Here is a 26,175-nt window from a genome sequence, read left to right on the forward strand (position 1 = left end):
GAAGACGCTCACGCTAAACTAATTGTGTGGTAGCCAACCCGATTGACTCCGAACTCAGTGTGTCACTCACTTGGCCCCACCCCTTTTTTCAATTTTTCATGTCAGTTAACAAAAATGTTTTCTTTTCACTGTTGTTTTTGTTATTTTGTTCATAAATTATAGTAACATTGATGAGGGTTAGACAAACTAGAAATAATTAAGGCGGCACCTATTTAAGAACTGGCTGGGCTGCCGCCACTCGAGCCTAATGGGTGGTTAATTGTGTAAAAATGTTTTGTTTTATCAAGACTTGACCCCGCAAGTGGTCGACACTGTAAATTCATTCGAGATTATATCTCATCTATGAACAGAAAGGGAAACAATCCATCGGAGGAAGCTGACAGTGGTGGGAGGCTGAAAGGAGCAAAGTGTACAACAGAGGTGTTCAAACTGAACTCCGATGGCTACATACAGGAAAAAAAATTGTCAGAATGCTGATATCTTCACAAATCAGAACCTGGCTCAGAACAGACGGGAAATTAATTTAAAGTCCATCCCTGGTTTTCTTGAACTCTATGCCATCTGCGGGCCACAAATGGCCCACAGGCCGGAGTTTGTCCACCCCTGCCGTAAAACATTGCGGGGGGGGGGGTGTCATTATAGATTGCCAGGTTGCGAAGTTATCAGCGGTCCCCTGCTGACTGCCAAGGTCTACGCATCAGCCTTATCTCCTTGGAGCAGATCGCTCTGGCGTTTCCTGTTGGAGGTGACGCACAGCCAGGCCCTTCCTGTCGCTCTGGCCGTTTCCTCCTCGGCCTCTCATCTCATCAGCTTGATTGTTTGCCACCATAGGCGGCAAAGCCGTACGGTCTTTAGGTGTGTGTGTGGGGGGGGCATGAATCTAAGCTTGCGCTAAGGATGGTTGAAAAGTAATTTCAAAATGTTGCAGATATCATTGATATGATATTGCCCTCAAATTCATTCTACTAGTGTGCTCTAGTCATTCCACTTGGGCACAGAATTGCCTTACAAGCACATCAACCATAAATTGAATACCAACGATATTGAATAATTCCTCAAACGTTTTTGTGGGTAAGTCGTTTTGAGAATTTATCACATTTCTTTTACAATGATGCTACTCATGGGTGACACATGCCTACTAGTAGTGTTACTCATGCAGCGCTGTAGATTTCTAGTAAAGTTCAATTGTAAACTCTTGGGCCATGACACACTTGTTCTTCTAGTATATTGCTTTGCAAGTGAGGACAAAGACCTCACCACTCGTATACGCAGCTTAAGATGGATATCAAGGAAACAAAGAGCACTAGGGCAGGATTGTGCTCTCTCTGGGTCGTTTCTGCACGGTGACAGCTGAGAGGCCATTAGAATGAAATACAATCACATAACCGCTCGACTAGTATTCATTCCATCTGGGCAAGCGTTTAATACAAATACGTGTTATATCGTTCAAGGTTTAGCACATGTACATTTGTTTTTCTTCATACTTGCAATGTGACATGATAGCCGCATTTACGGCCATTGTTGCCTCGCTCGCAGATGTATCGTCTACTCGGAACCAACGGTGGTCAACGTTATGGAAAGGGGAAACGCCAGCAACTGGATCGAGAGTATAAGTACCAAGCCTGAATTGGCTCAAGGAAAAAACAAGGTATGCCTTTGTTGCATTGTTTTCTTTTCTTTCTTTTTTTTTTTGTTCTATTTTGAAATACTGTTGATGGCAGGGGTTTTATGAGCATTGGAACCGGCCAATATCAAGACAATACCCAATGGCAAGGTCGGATTCAAGTGGAATTCTTTCACGAGGAGCACATGAAAGTTATATTCCTCATCTGAAATGAATAAATCCGTTCCAATTCGCTTCCAATGAATGTGACGCGTAACTCTTGCATGAGGAAATGTGACCAAAACACATGAAAAGGCACATTCATGGCAAATCCCTTCTTCATTTATGCACTTGGAATTATTTATTCCTGGAGGGAACGACCAGGAAAAATGGGATACAAGTTTGTTTTTCTCGTTTTGTTGACTCGCCGATGGGGCCCCAAATGTGAAAAATATTAAATTGTTTTTAAACTACAGAATAATCATACAAGCACAAATATAATTGCTTTCTTTGGGACTTTCCAAATAGGGAAGTGCTCAGGAGGTCACAGACAAATTGCAAAAAACCATGAATAAAAAACGTAAACAATAAAAGGCCAATTTGTAAAGGATGACTCAGATGTCGGCGTTTCATTCAAGTAAAAAAATAACGATAACAATATGAAAATATGACGATTTTGCAAGTTGCAATGAAATATTGTTTTACCTGTCGTCAAGAAATTATTTTAACAACGGCGTTTATTCTTGCCAGATAGCATTTACACCAAATTTGCCGCTCTTAAATTAAACAGAAGATATTTTTTGTTTTTCAACCGATTAGGCAAATATTGAACTACTCCAAATCTATAATCATCTATCTCAGGTAACTTTATATTTTATGTCATTGTTTTATTGGACTGAAACACCTCATTTGAATAACAGGACTGAAGTTTGTTAGCATAGCATTAGCAGATATATGAAATATAGCCACATAGCATTTATGCTAATTGTAAGTCGATGCTATATAATGGATATAAACGAACGATACACTGTTCTATGTTAACTAAAGACCTTGTTGGCGGTGAAAAATGTAAATTAGAAAGATTGTTTACATATTGTGCATGTACATCTATATTCAATTGTATATGTTCAGACAGTCAGCGTACTTATAGAAATGTGATAAAGGTTGAAATAAGATAAGCCTTAATCAGATTGAGTCAAACAAATGATTGTATTCCTTCAGGCTGTAAAGTCATTTCAAGAATCTAAGAACTAATTCCATCATGTAAACCTAAAAGACAGAGAAGAAATTGGACCGATTCCTGTTCGCGTCTTTTCACCTCAAACATAATTAAGAGCAGATTTGACTGCATCGTGTGGGCCTTTCCATAGAATAAACATTTAGAAAGTTGACTGAGTCCAACTAGGGCACAAATTTATTAACCCAGAAAAAAAAATTTTTTTCCTTTTTATTTTTGAATAGTAACATTTCGGCATTTACGGTTGAAGTTGGCTGTCTTTTTGAGGATGAAGATAATGAAGATATATATATATTTTTTTTTTTTACAAGGCTAATAATAGTAAATGTTGCCATTTTCACAGGGCATCGGCTCTAATACATGACCGTCATAAATAGTGGAGCCCCACTTGTTTACAAGTACCTGCGGCCGAAAGCGCTTGCTTTATGAGGGTGACGACTAAGGGTCAATGATAACAAGCGGGAATTTAAAAGGCGAGGGATTTGCTGGCAAATTCCTTTCTGTCACTCCACATAAATCGCGTCGGCCCGTGAATTAGACGCTGGTCATGACGGGGGGCCTCCCAGTCGAGCTGCTCCCCCAGAAAGCCAGCGAGAGAAAAAAGGCAGTCTGCTGGGGTCAGCACTCAGACTACAGTACAGTAAAATGCAGTTTTTTTTGCAATTGGGTTGCATCATCTTGAATGTAACATAATTCATTGTACGTGTTTGCATGAATTTTGTTCCATGTCTCTTTTTTTTTTACCTTTTAGAGGAGCGCTCAACATAAACGACATTAAGTTGCAACAATTTGATTGTTATTGTGCTTGTAAAATGAATGCTCTAATATTTTCTAAAGAGATCTATGGGAGGACATTAATTCCATATATCATAAGATCAATTTACTGGTACGCTCTTTGTTCTTACTAATAAGACAATTTAGGATGCAACAACTAAGTCGCACTACTGCAGCCTTCCATCACGGTATTTGATTCGATTTACCATATTCGCTCACAACATGCGACTAATGAGGCAAAACTTTGAGGGGACATTCAGTAGGTTCCAAGAGGCTACTAGTACATGAGGTTTTTACTTTGCACCTGCACACCACTAGTACGACAAGTGAAGCTGAACTGGTAGGACGTTATAATGTCATTAGAAAGCATGCAGACGTCAACAAGTGCAAAGTTTCGCCTCACTTGTCGTTATGCTATTGCACCCGACTGTCTTCTAAGGCAGCACAAAGCGCGTACTAGTACATGAATTCCATATGCTTCACATCCATCTTCGGTTCCATGTCCAAATACGCGCTTTGTCCTTATCGGTAAGACAATTTAGTAGAATGGCGCAGACGCACTTGTGGAATGCCCATGTCTCACTGGTAAAGATTTTTCACTGCTGCCTTACAGTGCTATTCTAAGTCTGAAGATTAAACAAAAAACACTTTCATTCATGCTGTGCTGAACTCTCCTCTTGGTAAATGGTGATTCACTCTTATGCGGCTTTTTTTTTTTTTTTTTTTTAACTCTAATTGCCTTGTTGTTCCCATTCAGACTCTGAGCTCCCTGGTGATTGGAGATGCCAGCGTGTCGGGAAACTACTCCTGTTTGGCCCAGAATGAATACGGCAAAAGCATCAGGACCATCCCTTTCTTTGTTAGCGGTAAGTAATCGGTCGCCCCCATACTTCTTAATTTCGAAAATATGTCTGTGCAAATTAAACCACATGATTTTCCTGTCAAATATTCCCGAGGAGTAATTATAATAACCTGGAACGAGCATGTTGAGTGTACATGGGGCAATAAAGACACCAGAGGGAGCGTTAATTGAAACCACGCTCACTTGTAGCTGAGCAGCTTTTGGGGTGTAGGGGGGGCAAATCTATCTCAAGCCATATGGAGCGCCATAATGGCACACATTAAAAAAAAAAAAATGCTATGAATAACTGCATTCTTTCCAGTGCAAGCAGGTCCATGTTTTTCCCCCTTTTTATCTGTGAGGCCTCCGTTATGAGAATTTGCATTTTATGTGCATCTGAGCATTTCCAAATGTTCCCATATTGACTAAACCTTAGCAGAACTGGCATAGCAACGTAAACTCAAATTGGCGACAGGCGAAAAAAGAGAATCACAATTGAAATTTTAGGGGAAATGGCTGAATCGTCACAAATTATTAAACCCAATCATTGGAGAGTTTCCAAGGGGAATCTGATTCTTGGTCCAGAGGTGGGGAAGACGAAGGATGGTGGAATGCCGCTTTTAAAAAAAAAAAAAAAAAAACAGGACAGAATTGTAACAACAGCTGTCTTCTGTTACGGAACAACGAATGCTTCCCAGCGATGTGAATAAACAAGCACAGTCTGGTCCCCCTGGGGCCTGCGCTGAGCTTCCCTGCAATTGGTTGACTGCTGCGGCACCATCAGCGACGCCGTTGTGCGCCAACGTGCTTCCAATTATCGGTGATGAAACAGGAAATAACTCACATTGGACATTCCTGTCCCTGCTCTGTGTCTTCAACACTGGCCGGAGCGGGAATTTGGTACCTGCGCCCTCGCAGGCATTTACTCTGTTGGAACTATTGCTGCAGCTTAGTTGGGGACCTTCTCTGCCTCTTTTTCTTGCTCTTATTTACGTTACGTCTTCCAGTAGCATTCACCATTACGTCAAATTCCAAAACTTGCTTAATTAAATGTAATAATTGCGGGGAATCACTGCATAGTTTATGTACTGTGAGCCAGCACGACTGAATATAAAGGCCCTGGGCAGATTACATTGACATGGCAACACATAGAAGCTGAGATCCGATTGGTCAAAAGAAAAATCCCGCATCCAATTACATGTGTTGGCAGCAGTTCAGCCAAGAGAAATACTCATAAATGAGCATAAATTTGGGGAAAAGTTGAAAAACCGGGCACTGATGTGCCATCATCCTTCCTTGTTCCACCAGATCACCCCGAGGCCATTTCCATTCAGCCTCATTCGGCCGTAGAGAGGGACGACATCACCTTGAACTGCCGGTCCTCCCGTTATCTTTACACGGACCTGCAGTGGCTGGATTCCTGGAATCGAACCGTCACCTCAAAAGTGTCCCGTCTCAAGCTTGACCGCTACTCAATTGCCATCTCTCTCCGTTTGCAAAACATCAGCAAAAACAGCACGGCGGGTTACAAGTGCCGAGCCTTTAAGCTGCAAAATAAGTTTGAAGTGAAGTTGGCCGCTTTGAATGTGATCGGTAAGTAGTACGCCTTTTGCCATTCATTCGATATCCTACTTGTTTGACCATGTAGTCGTAGAGTTTTTGTTTTCACCCATTAGAGAATTCATCGCACTAGTAAAATAATTTGGGTGAACTAGTAAACCAACTGTACATTATTAATAACGTTTTGACCTCCCTTCACTTCCTACTCTATGCACACAGGAAGGAATTGGCCACTCTACTACTATGTCTTACTAGTTTTCCACTCCTGCCATCCACAAGTGTATGACATTTCTGTGCACTAGTAGAACGACTATCTTAAAAGTAAATTTTTTTCCACCATTGCCTTTCACTACTACATGACATTTCTGTGCACTGGTCGAATGACTACTAGAGACTAGTTGACATCTGTAACTTGCAAAGTCAAATATAATTTTATAAGATAATCCTTTAATGATCCCTAGAGAGAAAAATAGGCGATAAACATAATGCCACTAGTTGTACTAGTAGCATGAAGTTGTCAACTAGTGCACAATATTACTGCACTCGTCATATGGAGGTGGTCTACTAGTGCATAGAAATGGCCTACAGTGATGGAACGCGGTAGTGGACTAAATGTAACTATGAAGACATTGGTATACTAGTGCACTGAATTGTGAGGACAAAGAGCATACTAACACATAGACAATTTAGCATATGTGCAGGTACTAGTAAGCTCGAAAAAATAATGCCCAATAGCAGTTGTCCAAATATTCTTAATGGGTCATAGCACCGTACAGTAATGCAATATTGTAATTCAAAGTGTTTTTGTGTCATTCAGCGAGAACGCAGCCCTGGCTGAGTCAAAATCTTACCGATCGGGACGTGAATAGTAGCAGCACACTGATGCTGACCTGCCTGGCTCAGGGGGTTCCTCACCCCAACATCACATGGTACAAAAACAGTGTTCAACTGAAGGAAGGCCCTGGTAAGCGATTTCACACTCTACTGCTACAATATCAACTGGGGTAGTTATGATCAAACCCGATAAATTCTGCCTAGCAACAAGTGATTACATACAATAAACAGCCATTCACACTCAATAAAATATGGTGTGGTGAAGTTATGTAAAGTCAAGCTGGCATTTTAACACCTGAACAAAACGTTGCCACTAACTAGTGTGTTTTATATTAGGGGGCCACACATTTTTGCAAGCTCAAGCACCTGATGTAAAGGATTTAACACCTTTTTTTTTTAATGAGCAGTCCTGCTAAAAGCCACGTTTCACGCCTGCGTGCAGGAATCACTCTGAGGAAGGATGGTGAGCTGATCATCGAGAGGGTGAAGAAGGACGACGAGGGTCTTTACGAGTGCGTGGCCGGCAACAGCGAGGGCGTCGTCAAGACCAGCGCTTTGGTCACTGTGCTCGGTAAGGCTTCGTACTCTTCTCCGATTTACATGAAAAAAATAAAAAAATAAAAATAAAAAAAGAAGGTAGAGGTGGCAAAAGTATTCAAATGCCCAGTCAATGTCAAATTAAAAACAATTTCACTCTGAAATGTTTTACGTGTGATAAATGCTTACTGTCAGCTCTGTTCAGTTTTGATAACTTTGTAAAACAAAAAAACTTTGACACAAAATATTTTTCTTTTCCTTAGCTCACCATTCATAGACAAGAAAAATCCAAAATAATTTACATAGGAAAACATATTTAAAACAAGATCCAATTAAAATGTGAAAATCAGGATATATCACATTGTAAAAATGGGATAATTTCAATTAAAAGCATAAAATTAAAGATTAGGATAGTGAAGTTATATTTTTGGAGTAAAAAAAGTCTGATTTAAATCTGGCTTTCATTTATAAAAGGAAAATAAAGCTAGCGTTGGCTCAGGCTTTTATGCTATCAAACATTGCTTTGCTAACATGGTAAAGTTGCAAACAAAAAAAACATGCTCAATAAAAGCAACCAAAATAATCCACCCTACCTGTTTGTTTTTTTGTTTTTTTTTTAAATCTCAGGCTAGCACAAGACAATGCGACACCAAGCATTAGCATTAGCTTTAGCATCTAACCAAAGGTGGAGAGGGAGCAGAAAGTGCAGAGGTTGGAAAAAGTAACTAGCCTACAGCTAACAGAAAAAAAAAAAAACATTAAATCAAGTAACAAAGTATTTGTACTTGTTCACTTCCAAACCCAGCGAGCAAGAAGATTCGCTTGATGTTTCTGATCAAGGTTGTGGCTGAGGGTCGTTACAATGAGGACGTGACCAGTGGAAAGTGTTAAGAAGTCCACTAATGACGACAGTGAGAATTTGACAGTTTCAACGGCTGGAAGGACCCTTGTGATTGTTTTTGGATTAAGAATGAGAAGAAGGCGGCCTTCAGGCTTTTTTCGCAAATATCCACATGATGTTTACGGGAACTGATCAACCAAGTGTCATGCAGTTGAAGCTATTGTTTGACTGTTTGATAAACACACAACCGCATCGATGAGTTGAGCCACTGACAATGAGAGAGGGCTAGCACCATTTTTCCTTTTGCAGGAGAGTGATAATTAATGGTAGTTTTCATCTTTTGTTTCATAAGCTGGATCGCAGTCAGTATCATTGAAGTTGACTGAAAGAAAAGAAACAAGGATTTGAAAAAAAAAAGTAGTCTGATTTGAAGCAGTCAAAATCAATTAATATTTCATGAACGATGATTAATTCTATCATTTGGCACCCAACCTTTCCTGGGATGTTGGCCCGTTATTGCACTGATGAATCATCATGAAGGTTTTTTTCCAAAATGACAAACAGTGAGTTAGCCCACTCAAGGTGTCAGAGAATGAGTTGTTGTCTCCCTCTCTCTACAGGGGATGAAGGGAAGCCAAACGTGGAGGTTATAATTCTGGTGTGCACTGGAGCCGCCGCCACCTTCCTCTGGCTCTTGCTCATCCTTTTCATCCGTAAACTAAGGAAGGTAAGATGCTACAGAGAATTTTTGTTGAAAATAATTTTTGGGTGACATTTTTGTTTGGAGTTGATTTTTGTGGCAAAAGAATGACCTCTGGTACTTTAGGTCGGTTTGCTGTTCAGCAGTTTTGTGCCGTCCTTAAACGGTAAATTTTATGCAAGAGAGCACTTGGAACCGAAAAAAAATAAATAAAAAATCACATGCTTCAAACCCTTATTTTAAACTCGCATTGAAACAGGTGTTAAGAAAAATTAAATATATTAACAGGAAATATTTTGTCCATTTTTTTCCATACATCTTGTTATTAAGTGCATGGTGCTCTGTGCACCCCCCCCCCACTAGCACTGCTGAAAAATTGCGGCCCCCTCCAGTATTTAAATTGGCAATCCTTGGTCTAATTGTCCATTAAAATAATCCTATTGCATTTGCGCAAATAAGTTAAATACAACTGAACTGACATTTATTCAGAGATTTTTTTCAAGTACCACTAAAGTTAGCCAGAGTAGCACACATTTGAGAATTATTGCCGTAAATTAGGATACACTGGCTTTCGGACTAAAACATAACATTGTTTTTCATCCTGCCCCACCCAGCAACAGCCCGCACACTACAAAATGGGTCCGTCCATCATCATCGACCCCGACGAGTGTCCTCTGGACGAGCAGAACGATCTCCTCCAGTACGACAGCAGCAAATGGGAGTTTCCCCGTGATCGTCTCAGATTAGGTGGGCACTGTGCAAACAGAAGAGAATACGCACCTGCCCATTTCTAACATCTAACCTTGACGTCGTCCCACATTAACAGCTGACGCTTCTTCTCCCTTTGCCAGGCAAAACTCTCGGCCACGGCGCGTTCGGAAAAGTGGTGGAGGCGTCTGCCTTCGGGATTGACAAACTCTCCACCTGCAAGACTGTTGCAGTCAAGATGCTGAAAGGTTTGGACATTTTCATTCATTTATCTTAATATGACACCACGCGTGGGATATATACCCAACGTAGGAATTCTTGTTCTTATAACACGCCAACCCTGATGGCCCCTCAGGTTCAACTTGGGGGTAACACCGACACCAACATGAACCGTCTTGCATTAAGCTCACATGTTGGACCATTATGGGGAACGGATGATCAAATCCATCCATCCTCGGGATGGATTTCTGCCGCACATGACCGACACGCGATTTAGTTCAAAGCCAAGTGGGGTTTTCAACAAGTGCGCTTCCAAGTATGAGCAAAGACCTGCATCCATGAAGAGATTTAATGCAGTGATTCTCAAACTGGGGGCAACAAGCTGCAGCTTGGGGGTCTGCAAAAATATTTTGCAACCAGTTAATACGTTCAGTCATTTAAAAAAGTGCATATATACATATATATATATATATGTAGACAGGAACGCCAGTAAATATAATGAGATAAAACAATGACTTGTTATTACATTAGCTTCGGGCCAATTAAAATATCTGATATGATTGTGACATATCATCATATAAATATGACATTCATAAATTAAGTCTCTGACTTTAGGGGATAATGTAGAAATAAAGAATAATTATTAATTTAATGATATATTTATTAGAAAATAGCAGCGTCTTTTCCGAATAAAACTTTGTGTATGAGAAAGTGTTTTTGAAATTCAAATAACTTCCCTTTTTCATATGAAAAGCACATTGTTACAGCTCCCGTAGTTGTGAAATGCGCTACATAAATAAAGTTGTATTGTATTAAAGTTTATTATTATTATTAATTCATTTCAGGCATTTCAAAGCAGAACACCAAACACTAACACGAACGATTACATAAGCTGGTTTTGTTTCATACCTAAAAGAAACCAACATCTAAAAAACGGAAACATTGAAACTTTGTTCTTTAAAACATGATTAACTGTAACATTTCTTTTTTTTCTCCAAAAAGTCTACTTTGATTAAATTTATGTTGGGATCATGAGAAGGCAAACATTTTCCCCTGTAATGGGTTGCTTGTCTCCAAAAAGTTTGAGGACCACTCCTTCAGAAAACACAGGGCTTGAACCCAACCTCCAATAGTGAAAATCGGAAAAAAAATTACCCTTAAAACAAATTAAAAAGGGGCCTAAGCAGAGGTTTTACACATCTCATTAAAAATCATTTGAGTAAGAATTATCTTTAATAGTCTACAAAATGTGGTCAAATTTGAAATTTATACGCATCACACCACTGCTTATATTTGGAAACTAATCGTCTGCATTCATCATCAATATTGTAAGGTGAGTACATAATGTATTACTCCAGATAAGAAAATGAATAATTAGGCCTGCGTGTCGAGTGTAGCGGCTGTTGTCGAATTAATCATGTTACCAAATACAGAGCGTTCTCGCTGGCTTCCTAGCCGACTCGTAGCTCAGCTTTAATGGAAACCAGCAGATTGATTCGGTTTGGTGCAAGACTGGAAACTTCACGGCTCATAAATTTCTGGCAAGGCCAAACAACATAAAACTCTACAAAGTCGAAATCCTCTCTAAATCAAGCTTATCTGCCATTTCACATCATTTTTAATTTAGTCTGCGTTCCGTAAAAGATAGCGTCTTGTGTTTTGAATCAGCAGTCCCTTTTGTCCATGATGACTTCACTACAAAACATCATGAACGCACCGAAAGCCGTTTGTGAAGTTATCCCTCATATCCACTTGCTTAATGTCCATGTAGAGGACTAGTGTCCTCTTTGTCCCTCCCCTAAGACAAGTGCACTCACAGAACAACTCTCTTACCTATATTTTTTTCCACTGCAATTTAATATTGCACTCAAAGAAATAATCCATATATTGAAAAGCTAAAACTAAACAAACTAAAAAAAAAAAAACTCATAAAAACTAACTGCTATGCTATAAAAATGAATGACAACTAACTGAGCTATAAAAAAATGTCCAAAAAGTTAAAACGAAATAAAAACTATAATTAAAAAATCCAAAACTATTATCGAGTCACTATTCAATATTATTGTGATCCATCCAAAGGTCATTGTACTGTACTGGTACGCACTTGTATGACAAATGTGGCCTACTAGTAGGACAACTGCTTGTTACTAGTAATTGTGAGGTAAAATTGTGCACTTGTCAACATCTGCACACTACTTGTACTACTCGTGAAGCACTAATTATATGATTTCACTAGTTGTACTAGTATCATGCAATTGTGAACTAGTATAGTTGGGCTGTGGAGTGTTAATTGTCTAGCACAATCAAATAGAGTTCTTATGCGTTATGCTCAACCTGCCTGGCTTGCCTTTCCCACAGGTGGCGCGACATCCAACGAGCGCAAAGCCCTGATGTCGGAGCTCAAGATCCTGATTCACATCGGCCATCATCTCAACGTGGTCAACCTGCTGGGTGCTTGCACCAAGCCTGGAGGTGAGCCTCAACCACCACTCTCATACACCAACTTGAAACGGACACATTTGCTATCCCCTCAAAATAATTTACAGCCGTTAATGTCTTTACCTGAGGCAACAAAAGTGAGTAGACCTCAAAGTGAAACGGCCCAGTTAGGGGCCATTTAGCCGGTTAGATAGGCTCCAGCTCACTCGCCCCTAATGACGATAAACGCTAGCTACATTATCCATCTTGTCGAAACAGGGCCCTTGATGATGATCGTGGAGTTCTGCAAATATGGCAATCTGTCCAACTATTTAAGAGGCAAGCGAGAAGACTTTGTGGTTTATAAGGTGAGTTTCCATCTCCGTTCATGAGACTTCTTTGCAGCTTGAGCCCCCACATCACCTTCATCACGGATTTTACGTTCAGAGTCAGGACGGCAAGGTGATGTCGTCAGGAACGGCGTGCGAGCTGAGCGAGTTGATGAAACGCCGCCTGGAGAGCGTGGCCAGCACGGGAAGCTCGGCCAGCTCCGGTTTCATCGAAGATAAGAGCTACTGCGACTCAGAAGAAGAGGAAGACGGTAAAGGCCCTGCATTCCTTGCGGCCCATTCAACCTCACCCCGCCCCTCCCAATCCGCTCTTCCGTTTCTGTTTGTTCCTCCCATGTAGTCACCACCCCCCACCACCACCTCCCTGCTTAACACCAAACCACTCATTCTCATTCGACTTCTTTCTGAAGGCACGTCGTTTAAATGTGTCACATGTTCTAACCTGTCGCTCTTTGAACTCTGAAGCCGCCGCTCAGAAAGCTGCTGGTTCTGCAGACTCAGTTTAGTTTTGGCTTGCCCTGACAAAATGTTTCCACAGCTCACTCCCTTTCCCAAGCTGCGGACGAGTGTGACGTCCAGGGTCCAATTGACCCCAGGAAATAAGACACAACTTTGGTAGGACTTCAAATTTGTCCTCACAGGGCCAGTGTGCCGGCCCCTCAATGATGTCATCGTTTTTATACCCACTGATTGGCAGTCAGATCAAAACTTGTTACAGCTAATCTGAATTCACAAAAGACGTCTGCAGCCACCCTTTAAGTCCTGCGTAGCCCCCTTGACCTCCAACTCCACCTCCCTTCCACGCCATTGCTCCACCACTCCCACTGAGGGACAAACACTCCCCCTCAGATTGTTTTGTAGTCTCCGTCCGCTGGGACGTTTCCTCCTCCTGTTCTGCCGTACAATAAGTCCAGCAGGCAGCCACCGTCACCCCACTGGGCCTGGAGGCGGCTTGGTTTCCTGTACTGACCCTCTCTCTTTCTCTCGCCACCCCGCACGTCAGACGTGTTGTTCCGGTGGTGTTATTTTGGTTTGATTAGTTGTTTACTCAGGTGGGGCTTCTTTTGACTGCCTCTCCGGACCCCCGACTTGCACCCTACAACCCCGAGCGCACATTTCACCTGACCCATTGTGATTTATTCTTCCCTCTTATAAACTACGTCCAAAAGGAGACGCACAGTGACTTATGAGGGCCCACACTTCCTAGTGAAGACAACAATTCACACACTACACTGTGTGTATGTGGCGCATAGACACGAAGGACAGGACTCGAAATTTCGATTTGTTTGCTTGCCTGACGATTCCACGTATAGATTCCTCCGTGTCTGAAACGCTTAAACAACAGTTGGTTTTATTTAACTTCATGTAACAGTTACAGTGATTTGGGCATTAAATAAATCTCAGTGCAGCTTTGCTTACCTTTGGCTTTAGCGCAATAACATAAGCATCAGGGGCATGTGGACGTTTCCGCCTGATAGTGCCTCGGCATGAGTGTTTTAGACAGTGCACATGTTTGAAAGTGACTCTGGATATTCACCCAGCCTATGTGATCATGCCATGGGCGCAGAATCGGCGTGGGAAGTGGTTATTATGCAAATTAGTAGAACGGCCTGCTTGCAGAAATGTTTTATAAAATGAGCAGAAAAAAAATTTACTTTGTTGTTTAATTTTATATGTGATGGGTTGGCAGGGATTTCAGGAACACAAATGCTTGTAAATAATTTTCCAGAATGTTTCCAATACTTCCTCGTAAGAATAAATGGTTTCATCGGATTTCATATTAATCCAGATGGAAAAATGTCTTTCACTAGATGACTGTTTGTTCTACTGGTTTTGCAGAATCCGAGGATTTATACAAGCGGGTTTTGACTTTGGAAGATTTGATCTGCTACAGCTTCCAAGTCGCAAAAGGCATGGAGTTCCTAGCCTCTCGCAAGGTATTCAAATATCACTTTACGTAATGTGTTGCGCAACAGTTTAAAACGTAATTATATCAAATGAATAATTTTAATTCAAAGGTCATGTTGTTTTCATTCACATGTTTGATTGATTAAAATGAAGTGCCGGTGAGCTCGAGTCCAAACTTTAAAATCCTTTGCCGTCGTATTTTCAGCACACCTGTTTATTGCAGTCCGGCGCTCGTTCATTCTTCCAAGTTAAGTGGCTGCGACTGATTTAGAAATGCAGCCATTGTTGTAAATAATCCCATACAGGCCATTTTTATCCTGGATATGGAAGACATCATGTCCTTTTGTGCAATCACTGACGTCTTAACCATGTGTTGCTTTTCAAGCTGATATGAATTACAACACCGTTGTCAAACTGCCGCCTCCAATCACAACTCGCTTTCTTTCCCCTCGTGCCACTTAGTGCATCCATCGGGATTTGGCTGCTCGAAACATCCTCCTCTCCGAGAATAATGTGGTGAAGATTTGCGATTTTGGGCTGGCCAGAGACATCTACAAGGACCCCGATTACGTGCGCAAAGGAGATGTGAGTATGTGGCGGGTGGTGCAATTAGTACCTGGGCCACACACTTGTTAAGGTCACCATCACTTTGCAATTATGGAAAACATCAATACTACCGTATACAAAAATTCATTATACTTTAATATCAAATATGCAGTGAATGATTCTGAATCTTAATTTTCCGATTCTCCAGGCACGTCTACCACTCAAGTGGATGGCTCCCGAAGCCATTTTTGACAAGATCTACACCACTCAGAGTGACGTGTGGTCCTTCGGTGTTCTCATGTGGGAGATCTTTTCGTTGGGTAGGTACCACGACCACAATTGATCGCTTTTAATCCTCCCAAATTTCTTTATTCTCTTTAAAATTGTGATGGTCGAATAAAAATATTTTCTTGAAGTACTAAGGGCAGATATATGGTACTAAAAAAGAAAGAATCAAGGGCCAGCGTTCTAAAGAAACAGTTATAGTTCCGCCTATCTGTCTGCATGGGTGGAGTTTTCTTTCTTTTGCGATTTTTGTGGATGGACACAGCTAGAAAGGGATGTTTACGCCGTTGAGGGAGTGAACACAACTGACTTCTTTCTTAGTGGAAGTGGCTCCGCTCATTCCTTTCAATTCAGTTTAGAAGAGCTACTCTGTTTACGTGGTTGAAGCATGCTTCCTAGACTTCCTCGTTGGACATTGCCGTGCGTTAAATAAAAGGATCTGTAAGAAAACCTCCACTCGCTGATGCATAAAGTTGGCCGCTGTGAAGTGGGCACTTGGAGACCCCAAATCAGGCGTTTGTTGTGTGACAAACGCCTGCAGCCACCCTTCTCATAGTTGTGCAGCAGTCTATGGTCTGCTTTTAAAAATATATTATAGCTCATTAGAATATTTTTTTCAATTAATTGATTTTTACAACGATTCAGTGGGCTCAATGCAAGTCAATGTCAATTTTATGAATGACATGAACCGCACATATCGGCTGAACGCAGGATCTATTTGCTAGCACTTCAATCAAATCAAGCAAAATCGCTTTACACCACCTGTGCCACAACTTAGACCAGCTTTTATGTGATAGAAAGAAAAAAAAAATGCCTAGCCAACATGGTGTAATGCGGTGGGCCAAATTCCCAAACATCTTAAATAGGGCTGGGCGATATGACCTCAAATCAATATCGCGAGAAATTGAGCAATTTTACCTCGATAACGATAAATGAAGCGTTTAAATCCTGTGCACGTCACTAACTAGAGGAGCTTTATCTTTAGCTATGTGCTAGGCTATCGCATCCACCTCTGAGACGTTCTCTCGTATGGTGTCGCCTCCTAATGGGCTGTTGTCACTTGTCGAACCTTGCTTCTCACTTTGAACTTTCAGCACAGCATGGTTGTGTTGTGGGTGGCGAAAAAGCTTCTGGATTTGAATCGCCAGCTACGACAGCGACGTCTGTTTTCCTTCTCGATCAGACGGGTGGAGTCACGTGACTAGAGGCGCCGAAGCGGTCTTAAAGGGGCATGAACATTGCCGCAGACAGAAAAGGCTTTTCTTTTTTTTTTTTTTAATACCGAATTTACCGACAGGGGCAAAATGATTTCGGTCATTTTAATGAATTTCGGTAACGGTAAATTTTCGGTTTATCGCCCAGCCCTAATCCTAAACTAGACTTGCCCGGCAACTAAAATGAAGTGCCGAGTGCAGGTGCGCCTATCTATGAAGATACAGTCAAACCCATAGAGACTGAAATATGATTGGTCAAAGAAATCTAACATCCACAGAACCCTACTGGAAGCAGAGCAGTCAAGAGAAATATTTAAAAAAATAATAATAAAGACAACAGACGAGTGGGAATAAATTAACAAATATTAGAAATTAGGTTGTCTTTGTAAGTCGGGACGTCTGATAGTGTCCACCACTGCTTCAATGCAAGCTTGCCAAACGGCGTTGCCAAGCAGCCGCGTCACGATGTAAATGCAAAGTTGCGTAAACCCCGCTATTAAACTGCGGCGTGGGCATTGTGCATTGCTTTTACAGCTCCAATGAACATTTCTGTTGGCGGGCGGATTCAACATGAAATAGTACACGTTCAAAAGTCACCACGGGAAACTGCAAAAACATTATAGCAAATGTAAAAAGAAAGAAAAAAAAAAAAACAAAGAGGCTAAAACACACTCATTGGAATGCTTTTGAGCGTGCACATTTTGAATGAAAACGTGTGACCAATCATCTTTAAAACAAAAAGCTGCACGCTGACATCATTTTGACACATTTGTCTTTTCCCCTTACTTGACCAGAAACATGTACACATCTGGCTAGCGTTAGTCGAACAAATAAATCTTGAAAACAACAATACCAAATGACCGACTTTGTAATGGCGTCATTTGCGCGGTGATTGAGTGCGTAGAGGAAATCAAATGGATGATGGCTCGTTTCCATGAAGCACTCAGAAAATGTTCAACAATAGCAATTACGACAGCTACCTCTGTGGCGGCACATGGAAAAAGTAGGTCATGTTCTAGTTTGGATTTGTGGGGGTAATATTTATAGAATTGTTTTTAAAAAATACAAAAACTGTGTTCATTTCTACAATAAGTACGTATCTGGGTGTCCCCAGCTATTCTTTTTTTCACCCATTCTTCTTTATTTTCATCATGAGTCATTATTTTTGGGATCCAAACCGGTCCGACAAGTGCTCGTGAAATCTTTCCGAGTGTCTAATGCATTTAAAAAGCTACAATAGTTACACATTGTCTCCGAGGATCGACTTGGAAATATTCCAAAAGGCTGCCAAATATTTATTTGACTCAAAATGTTTTACTGCTCTTTTCTTCGCAAGTACCCGAGTTTGAACGTTCGTGTTTCAGTTCCAGCCTTAACATTTTGGAAGCAAAGCAATTGCTGGTGCTACTTTTGATTGATGACACTCTGAAGTAAAACACAACTCCGGAGTATGCTTGATGTATTTTACATTTAGTGACAGGTACACTGCAACTACTGGAAATGTTTTTGTGGAGCGGTGGGCAATAATTTCATTTTATGGCCACATCAAATATTACTTACAGAATACTGGCAGCCTCCATCATCATGTTACTAGGAAAACATGGAAACCTGTTCAATCATTTATTCCATATCATACTAGTGCTCTTAATTGTCCTTGTACTAGTATTACGCCCACTAGCAAGACAATTCAGCTTACTAGTTAGTTTTCCACTCCAGTATATGGCATTTCTGTGCGCTAGTTGAACAACTACATCACAAGCCATGCAAAATTTGCACTAGTTGACAACTGTGCGCCACTGCACTACTTGTGAAGCACTAGGTGTTAACTGGTAGAATTTTATTATGTCAATAGTAGCACTAGTGGCACACAGTTGTCAATTGGTGCATAGTTTTTCCTCATTCAATTAGTGTGCCCTAGTTGATATACTAGCACACAGAAATGTCATACAGTAGTGGAAGGACTAGTGGACTAGAAAGACAGTTGTTCTACCAGGGAAAAAAAGGGTACTAGTGCAGTGAGAATTCAGTGTGGTATAATATAGAATATATGCTTGAATGTTTTTTTCCTGATGTCATTTTGTAACTAGCGTGTTCCTCTCGCCTCGTTTAGGTGCATCGCCGTACCCTGGCGTCCAAATCGACGAGGAGTTTTGCTGCAGACTGAAAGAAGGCACCAGGATGAGAGCCCCGGAATACTCTTCTTCTGAGATGTGAGCGTTTATCGAGTAAAGCAGGGCACACACACATTCGCACAAATTTTAACAGCCTAACTCAGAGGCCCCACACGACAAAAAATAAATAAAATAAATAAATAAATGTCTGTTTAGGTTTACTGCTTTTATCATAAGTGGAGGAACAACACAACACACTACACAATAAAAAAAAAAAAATCGCGCCACATGCAACCTGTTGTAGCACCAAGGTTAACCTGTGATAGGAAGTATAGTGGCACAGGACTGAAAAAGAAGAAAGAATAATAGTAGGAGTACAGTAAGTCCAGTAAAGCCCCTCCATCGCAGGTTTCGGATTTGCGTTCTCGCTATTTTGTGAATTCTTTGGGAGAATTGCAGCGCAGAATTATTTTGTTCTGCCTCTCATTTATTTGGGACGAAATTCCACAGTCGGCCACTAGATGGCGAGAACCAATTTTGTTTGACACCTAGTAAATTTGAAAGAAGAAAACTATTTCAAGTTCAGGCCCGTTTTCACTGGAGATTAGAGTTGAGTAGAGTTCCAAGGGTGAGGAGCATCTTTTAGAAAGTGAACTGAACATTTAAATAAACAGTTCCTTGACGTTAACACCATTTGGAGTTGATCTCATGGCTGGCATTAAAAAAAAACGCTAATATGATAGGATGCTTCATATCTGTGCAAATAATCGACCAACCCGATAATTAGTCTATTCCAAGTAAATGCGATTAAAAAAAATGCCTAGGGAGTATTTAAATAGGTCATTTCTCTATCGCAGATTACGCTTCTTGCGAAGGTGGTCTGGAATGTAACACCCGTGACGGAGGGGGTTTATTGTAGTAGTCTGTCAATATCGTGGATATTCACCAGTGGCGGGTGAGTTTAGAACATATCCTTCACGATAAATGAAGGTCCACTTTATTGTCTTCCCACTGAAATAAGCCGCTCCATACCGCAGTAATTCATCACTTTAGCAGCGTAAATCCCCATTGCGAGAGGTTGTGGCTCAAGCTGTCGCAGAATGGCTCCAAACACACGCAGCGGAATTAACCTCAAGGACTGGAACCGCATTCATCAAGATATCAGCAGGTTTCATCTTCCTATCGGAGACAGGTCTCACATAGATCAAGAGGGAACGCGCAACGAGAACCTCTCGGCACCAGCCAGTCTGCATCCGCACATCCGTTTCGGATTTTCGGCATCATTTTCAATCAAAGTCTCACTGCAAAATCGGTGGATTCACTTTGTTAGTCTCAGTTGGCACGACACGGTCGTAAACGTGTTGATGCTTTGATACCGGATCGCCGTTAAACAGAAGTTGAAGCAATCTTGAAGCAAGATTGATGGACTATGCGAGCGCTACAAATGAGGCAGATAATGAAACCCTTTCGATATTTATTCCATAGCCTTACTCATACTAGTGAACTCTTTGTCCTCCCTAGTCGGACAACTAAATATTAGCAGTGAGGAAAAACTATGCACCTCCGCCATCTGCATGCCACTGGTACTACTAAGTGACACATACCTTATGGTTAACAATTGGTAACTAGTCAGGTTTAATTGTGCACTAGTAGGCCAAAAAGATTTACGACTACCGGGAAGAAAATACCTGCAAGACTCAGTTCTTTTACTTGTGGGCTTTATTCAAACTACTTAAGCTTAAGGTCCATGTACAATTAAACTAGTTGTCATACTAGTAGAACAATTCAACAAATCACTAGTAGAATGATGAAGGGTACACTAGTAATACGACTTTCTTACCTGAAATGTGTTTTTTCTCCACCATCTGTACACTAGCATGACAACTTTGGCATGCTAGTTGAACCGCTACGTGTTAATGAGAAAGAAATACTGCGCACTAGTTGATAGCTCCAGGTTACTAGTACTAATAGTGAACACTCGATTAACTCAAAGTATTGTATAGTTTCCATATCATTTTTAAGCATATTCACAGTGGTTTTATTTATTATTGGTTTTCTACTAGTGCAAACAGACAGCACACTAGTACACGGACATTTAGCTTGATATCAAGGGTAACGTGTGAATCCTCAGATGGCTGTCAATACTGCAGTGAGAGTAAACGTGCGATGGCCAAATGTGAATTGTGAAGAACTTGGAACTCCATTCTTATTCTTGAAAACTGATCTCTAGTGGCTGATCTGCCAACTTTGGAAGCGTATGAAAGAAAAACGTATCAAGTACCACACCCCCCCCCCCTAAAAAACTGTGACAGTCCAGACTCTCAAGTGGTGTCTTAGTTAAGCCATGACATTATTGATCACAGCAGCTTGCTTTCGCAACTTGGACAAATATTGAGGATCGGACCAAATTTCAGCATATTCCAAAATCAGCAAAGGACTGATTGACACATTGCTCTAAAACAGGTGTGGGCAAACTACGGCCCGGGGGCCACATGCAGCCCGTTAAACGTTTTAATGCGGCCCGCCAAAATTGAAAAAAATTAAACATGGTGAATGTTTTATTGTCTAAATACTGTAGTGTGTCAAACACAAAGATATTTTGTTGTAATGCTTTTGTTCATTTTCATTTAAAATTAAATGTATTTTTTTTCACAGATTAGGTGAGGTTACCATAGATCTCCATCCATCTGCTCCTAGTCCAGCCCCTCTGTCAAATTTTAGACCACCAATCAAAAAATTTGCCCTCCCCTGCTCTAAATGATTATCCTGCAGTGCACGTGCAGTGTGTTAAGAGATTTTTCTGCTTTAGTCTGACAATGGTCAGTGTTAAATATGTTGAGTATTAAATGATCTCAACACTCAAGTGACAGGGGACACAAGGCGACAGCTCGACCGCAACGCCAACTGCTATGTACCCTCTGCGCATGCGCGACAGGTAACTTTGGAATGTAGCGGCTTCCTCCAGCGAGAAAACAATAAACGGGATGCCGACACACATTCCGCAGAGAGCTTTTTGTTCATCATTACGTTCCAGGCAGGAAATGTGTTTCACATTGTGCAGTGGGTCAAAATCTGATGACTTCCCCCTTTGTATGGTCTGCATTAGAGTTGCGGTGACGGCTCCCACCTGTTCAAGATGTGAATGTCTAAAATCCCCCTGAAAAGCCGAGTGCAACACAGGTGGCGAGTAGGACGGTTCAATATTGCAACATCTGGTTCTCATGTTCATTATGAAACCAAATGGGAATGACAGAAGTGCAAAGTAATTAAATAGAAATACTCTGTGATTGCAATCACGTACGGTTTTTCAGCTATCGGAACTTGTCTTTCTTTTTCTGACGACTTTGTACTTTAACACCCGGCTTTGTCCAAATAAGCTTGTTATTTTTTTCCAACCTCAGTGGATGATGACACAATGAAAAAAAGTTACAACGAAAAGGAGTCAAAGTCAATGATTGTTGAGATCTTGATTTATTGAAATCTTTGATAAAACACCCAAAACAGGTACAGCAGCAAAATTAAGCAACACCAGTCAGGGAGTATGAACCGAAAATAAAAATTCTCTGATGAGTCAAGTACCAGAGCTTTTTTTCTTTTTTTTTGGACTACCTGCGAGTACTTTCCCCATTTCTGGGGATGATAACCACGATTGCGATCAGTCACTGATCCCGATCACAAACTTTTGCTGTGACGATCATTTAAACGGGGGCCACCAAATTCCTGCATGAAAGGAACGAACCTCACACAAGGTCTTTGTGAGTCTTCCCACATGGCCCCCGACGCTGACAGCTCGTCGTGAGGCCGTCGCAAGCTATGCGCGTCTCACACCCGAGACCTGAGATCATCCCATACGGCGCCGAAGCTCGGAGAGCACTTAAAAAAAAAAAAAAAAAACAAGAGGAGATTCAGGTTCAAGATGACAGGCCATACGCACAAAGGTGGAAAAAGTATTCACACCCTGTACTTCAGTTAAAGTACAGATATTTGTGTGGGAAAACAAAGCGCTGATTTTACTTCCTAAAGTAAAAAAAAAGTACAAACTGGGAAATATACTACTAAAAAATATTTTTGTGCCATTAATCTGCTCCAGCCCCCACAAGCCACCACCATTTTTTTGGTAATATATTTTCAACAAAAAGGCAGCGCATTGTATTATAAACATAAATATTGAAACATTGTTATAGAGAATGTAGTTTCAATAATCAGAACGTCACACACAGACAATAGCAGTTATGCGTAGAAATGCATCTTCAAAGGGGCGTGGCCTTTTGAGTGACGTCAGGAGCCCCCCTGGCCATTTTTGGCTGTTTATCATGCAGAAGCATCGTCTGCATGCTCCTTGTGAGTGCTTTCATTTTGCATTGTGCGCTTCCCTGTTTGTCCCATTCAAACTGTCTCGCAACTCAAAGCAAAAAAAAATTAAAATAAAAATTGACAGCGAGTAACTTGTTTTTTTTTTTTCATTTGGGGTTCTTGTGGGTCAACTGTACTCGTTAAATACAGCTAGCCGAAAGTACAGTAACCAAGTATTTGTACTTCAACAAAGGGAAAGAGCACGGTATTGTGTGTATGGCCTGTCATCTTGAACCAAGTATTTGTACTTGGTTACTTCCCAGCACCGCTTACAGAGGTGCACCAGATGTTGCGCCTCTCTGACTAAACACGACCCGCTATATTGTGCATTGAACGTGTGAACTATTTTGGCACTGTGAGGTACCATGTTACATGACCTCAAGCCTAATGTATGTGGTGTGTGTGCGTGCGTTGTAGATATCAGACCATGTTGGAGTGCTGGCAGGGGGAAGCACAGGAGCGGCCAAACTTCACCGAACTGGTTGAACAGTTGGGAGACCTTCTTCAGGCCAGCGTGCAGCAGGTACAAAAAAAAAAAAAAAAAGAATAACACGGCAGGCCGACGCAAGCTTTTTGGGCCCACTCCAGATCCTAATGCCAATTAAACATGACGACAAGTATTCACAACAATAAATAATCAATTATAAGATGAATTTTAAGTTTTATAGTAATTATGCTGATGACGTAAAAAATTGTGAAATCAAGATCACACACAAATGGAAAGTATGTGTTGGGACACAAGTTGTATCTGAACTTTTCAATACTTTTTAAAAAATTCTCAACTGGTTGTGTATTGTTTAGGCTTTTTTAACCAAATAATTGTGATTTTAATTTTAGTTTTGTATTTCTTTATTACTTTTCTTTGTATTTGAGTTATTTAATCAATTTAGTCAAATTTTAATTTATTTTTGTATGCATTTGTCAATATCTATTTAAAAAAAAAAAAATTTTAATTCATTTTTAATTTCATTGGCATTCCGAAGAAATCAAAGCGAGTGTGGAATGACACGACAAGGTCAGCTGCGTTTGCATCACAAAAGCGAGTTGCAAATGCCGCAAAGCAGCAGGAAGTGGGCGTGGCTTGTCCTTGTGCTGAGGCTTGAGAAGAAGCAGGCGGTCGGTCGGCTCACAGTAGCCGACAAGAGGAAATCGCACTCATCGCGAACAAATACTTGGCGCACATGACGGTGACACCATCAGCCTTTTATTATCGCTTCGGAGGAAAACCAATGAATTCCATCAGTGTGACTTGAGATAATGTTACAAATATTTGACAATAAACGACATTTACCGGAAAGAAGCTACAGTGAAACCTGGCAATATCTTAAGGAGGATTTTTTTTTTTTTTTGTTCTTTGACCGAATACAGGCAAGCCCCAATTTGACTTGCCTTCCTTCAGCGTAGTACCCCATCTGGCCACAAAATGCTGGGCAGCACTGAGCCCTCCTGGGTGTAAATGCGGGAGAATAAAGAGCAAGAAGAGCCACATTACTTGTAGTCGTTCGCGCAGAGCATAGGGAAGAAATGTTAGTGAGCGTGATTGTATGCTCCGTTTGTGTGTGTTGCTGCTCGATGTGTGTTGACGTAACTCACGTTATATGTTAGCATGAAGTTTGGTTGAACATTTTTGTGTTTAAATGAAAGGTTCAATTTATTTTTTGTTGAAAATGCTGCTGCTCCGTGCGTGTTCAAGTAGCGGCTGTTTGTTTAGCATAACATTAGTGTTAATTCTGTTAGCCCATCTATGGCATTTTTACATGACACAAATGATTAGAGCAAAATTGGACAATATTGTATGGTTTGGTTGAATATAAAATCTTCAATTTTCTTTTGTTGTAGTAAAAGGTAGCAGTAGTAATTACTGCAACGTGTATGCCAGTCCTGGAAGTTCACATTATATGTTAGCATTAAGCTAGTGGATGACGAAATGAGAATGTTCTATTAAAACATTTTGGTGTTTATCAATACAATGTTTAATTCTCTTTTATTGAACGTCATTCGGCTGCGCGTGTGTCAAAGTAGCTAATATTTAAAGGTTTATAAATACAGTAATATTCATTTCAATTTCTGTTAGCCGGTCTATTGTGTTTTGCATACTTTCATCATTTTGAGGTTAGGTTGAATATTTTGCCGTTTAGATATTACAATATTGAATTCTTGTTTTTGTGGGTGACTTTTAAAGTAAACTTCATCTGAGGGTGACAAAAAGCTTGAAGCAAGCATGCTGGACCTCTTATTCTAAGTACTGAGTCCTCTTTTCGTGTCCTCAAAGTGACGTTATACGACGGTCTCACATTTTTCAACAGCGAGAGTGAGGGAACACTTTAAAAAGTTTCAATGTTTTTATGTGTGTGGGAGGGTTTGTTGCATTTGAGTCTGGAAGGTGGCCTCGAGGTTTCACCGTAATCTTAACACACAAAAGCTGACTTATATCACATAAAACTTCTCATTAGCGACACCATTGTTGTGGTGCAGGAGGTCCTTCCATACGCAACGATGTGTTTGATTTACGAGCCGTGACCCAGCTTTCGTTGGCCGCTCTCCACAAGGCGTGCGAGCTTTTGTATGTTTAACATCCACAGTGCATCGCCCATGAATCTGCCCGCCGCGCGCCTCCTGCAAATGTTGTACCCAGATGCTTTTGTTTGTGTGTTCACTTTAGGGGGGGAAACACTACATACCCATCAACACCGCCCTGCTGGCCAAAGTCGGAGACCTTGACGGTGGCGAGATGACGGAAGAAACGCCCACCCGGCCCATTTCGCAGCGCGACTCGGGTGGCACCTGGTAAGGAAGGGGGGGCATCGGAAAGCAACCAACACTTCCTGGTTTAAAATTCAATCAATTATATCAATTGAGTAGTGTTAACATTTCAAGTAATTGCCATGAACTTATTGCTGGTTGCCTTTAAGAAGTCTGCAGACCATCAACCTGCGTTCCCGCAATTTAAATTGTCACAACTATGATGATGAGATAATGCAACACTGTCTTCAATGACATTCATAATTACAAGTCTCTCAAAATCATACATCGGGTAATCAGAGTGTATTTCCATGTTTAACATCATCAGCGTGGTGTCCAATGTGCACTTCAGATTCAACTCCAAAAGATTGTGCTGAGCCAACATGTGCACAGC

General features: G+C 41.0%; 1 protein-coding gene across 1 annotated transcript in view; it reads left to right on the plus strand.

The window, feature by feature from the left end:
• The window catches only part of kdrl (kinase insert domain receptor like), a 52,283-nt gene that overhangs the window by 21,166 nt on the left and 4,942 nt on the right, over positions 1–26,175 (plus strand). Inside the window, exons 11-27 of the mRNA XM_088294082.1 lie at positions 1,537–1,648; positions 4,372–4,480; positions 5,764–6,048; positions 6,833–6,979; positions 7,292–7,420; positions 8,848–8,954; positions 9,542–9,674; positions 9,779–9,883; positions 12,213–12,326; positions 12,552–12,640; positions 12,720–12,873; positions 14,462–14,559; positions 14,993–15,115; positions 15,285–15,396; positions 18,686–18,785; positions 23,457–23,562; positions 25,702–25,826. Of these exons, the coding sequence (XP_088150208.1) occupies positions 1,537–1,648; positions 4,372–4,480; positions 5,764–6,048; positions 6,833–6,979; positions 7,292–7,420; positions 8,848–8,954; positions 9,542–9,674; positions 9,779–9,883; positions 12,213–12,326; positions 12,552–12,640; positions 12,720–12,873; positions 14,462–14,559; positions 14,993–15,115; positions 15,285–15,396; positions 18,686–18,785; positions 23,457–23,562; positions 25,702–25,826 (2,148 nt within the window). The remainder of the gene's footprint in view (positions 1–1,536; positions 1,649–4,371; positions 4,481–5,763; positions 6,049–6,832; positions 6,980–7,291; positions 7,421–8,847; positions 8,955–9,541; positions 9,675–9,778; positions 9,884–12,212; positions 12,327–12,551; positions 12,641–12,719; positions 12,874–14,461; positions 14,560–14,992; positions 15,116–15,284; positions 15,397–18,685; positions 18,786–23,456; positions 23,563–25,701; positions 25,827–26,175) is intronic.

This window comes from Idiotropiscis lumnitzeri, chromosome 4 (genome assembly GCF_059441095.1).
Source record: "Idiotropiscis lumnitzeri isolate Australia: NSW breed Sydney's pygmy pipehorse chromosome 4, RoL_Ilum_1.0, whole genome shotgun sequence".
NCBI classification, from domain to species: Eukaryota; Metazoa; Chordata; class Actinopteri; order Syngnathiformes; family Syngnathidae; genus Idiotropiscis; species Idiotropiscis lumnitzeri.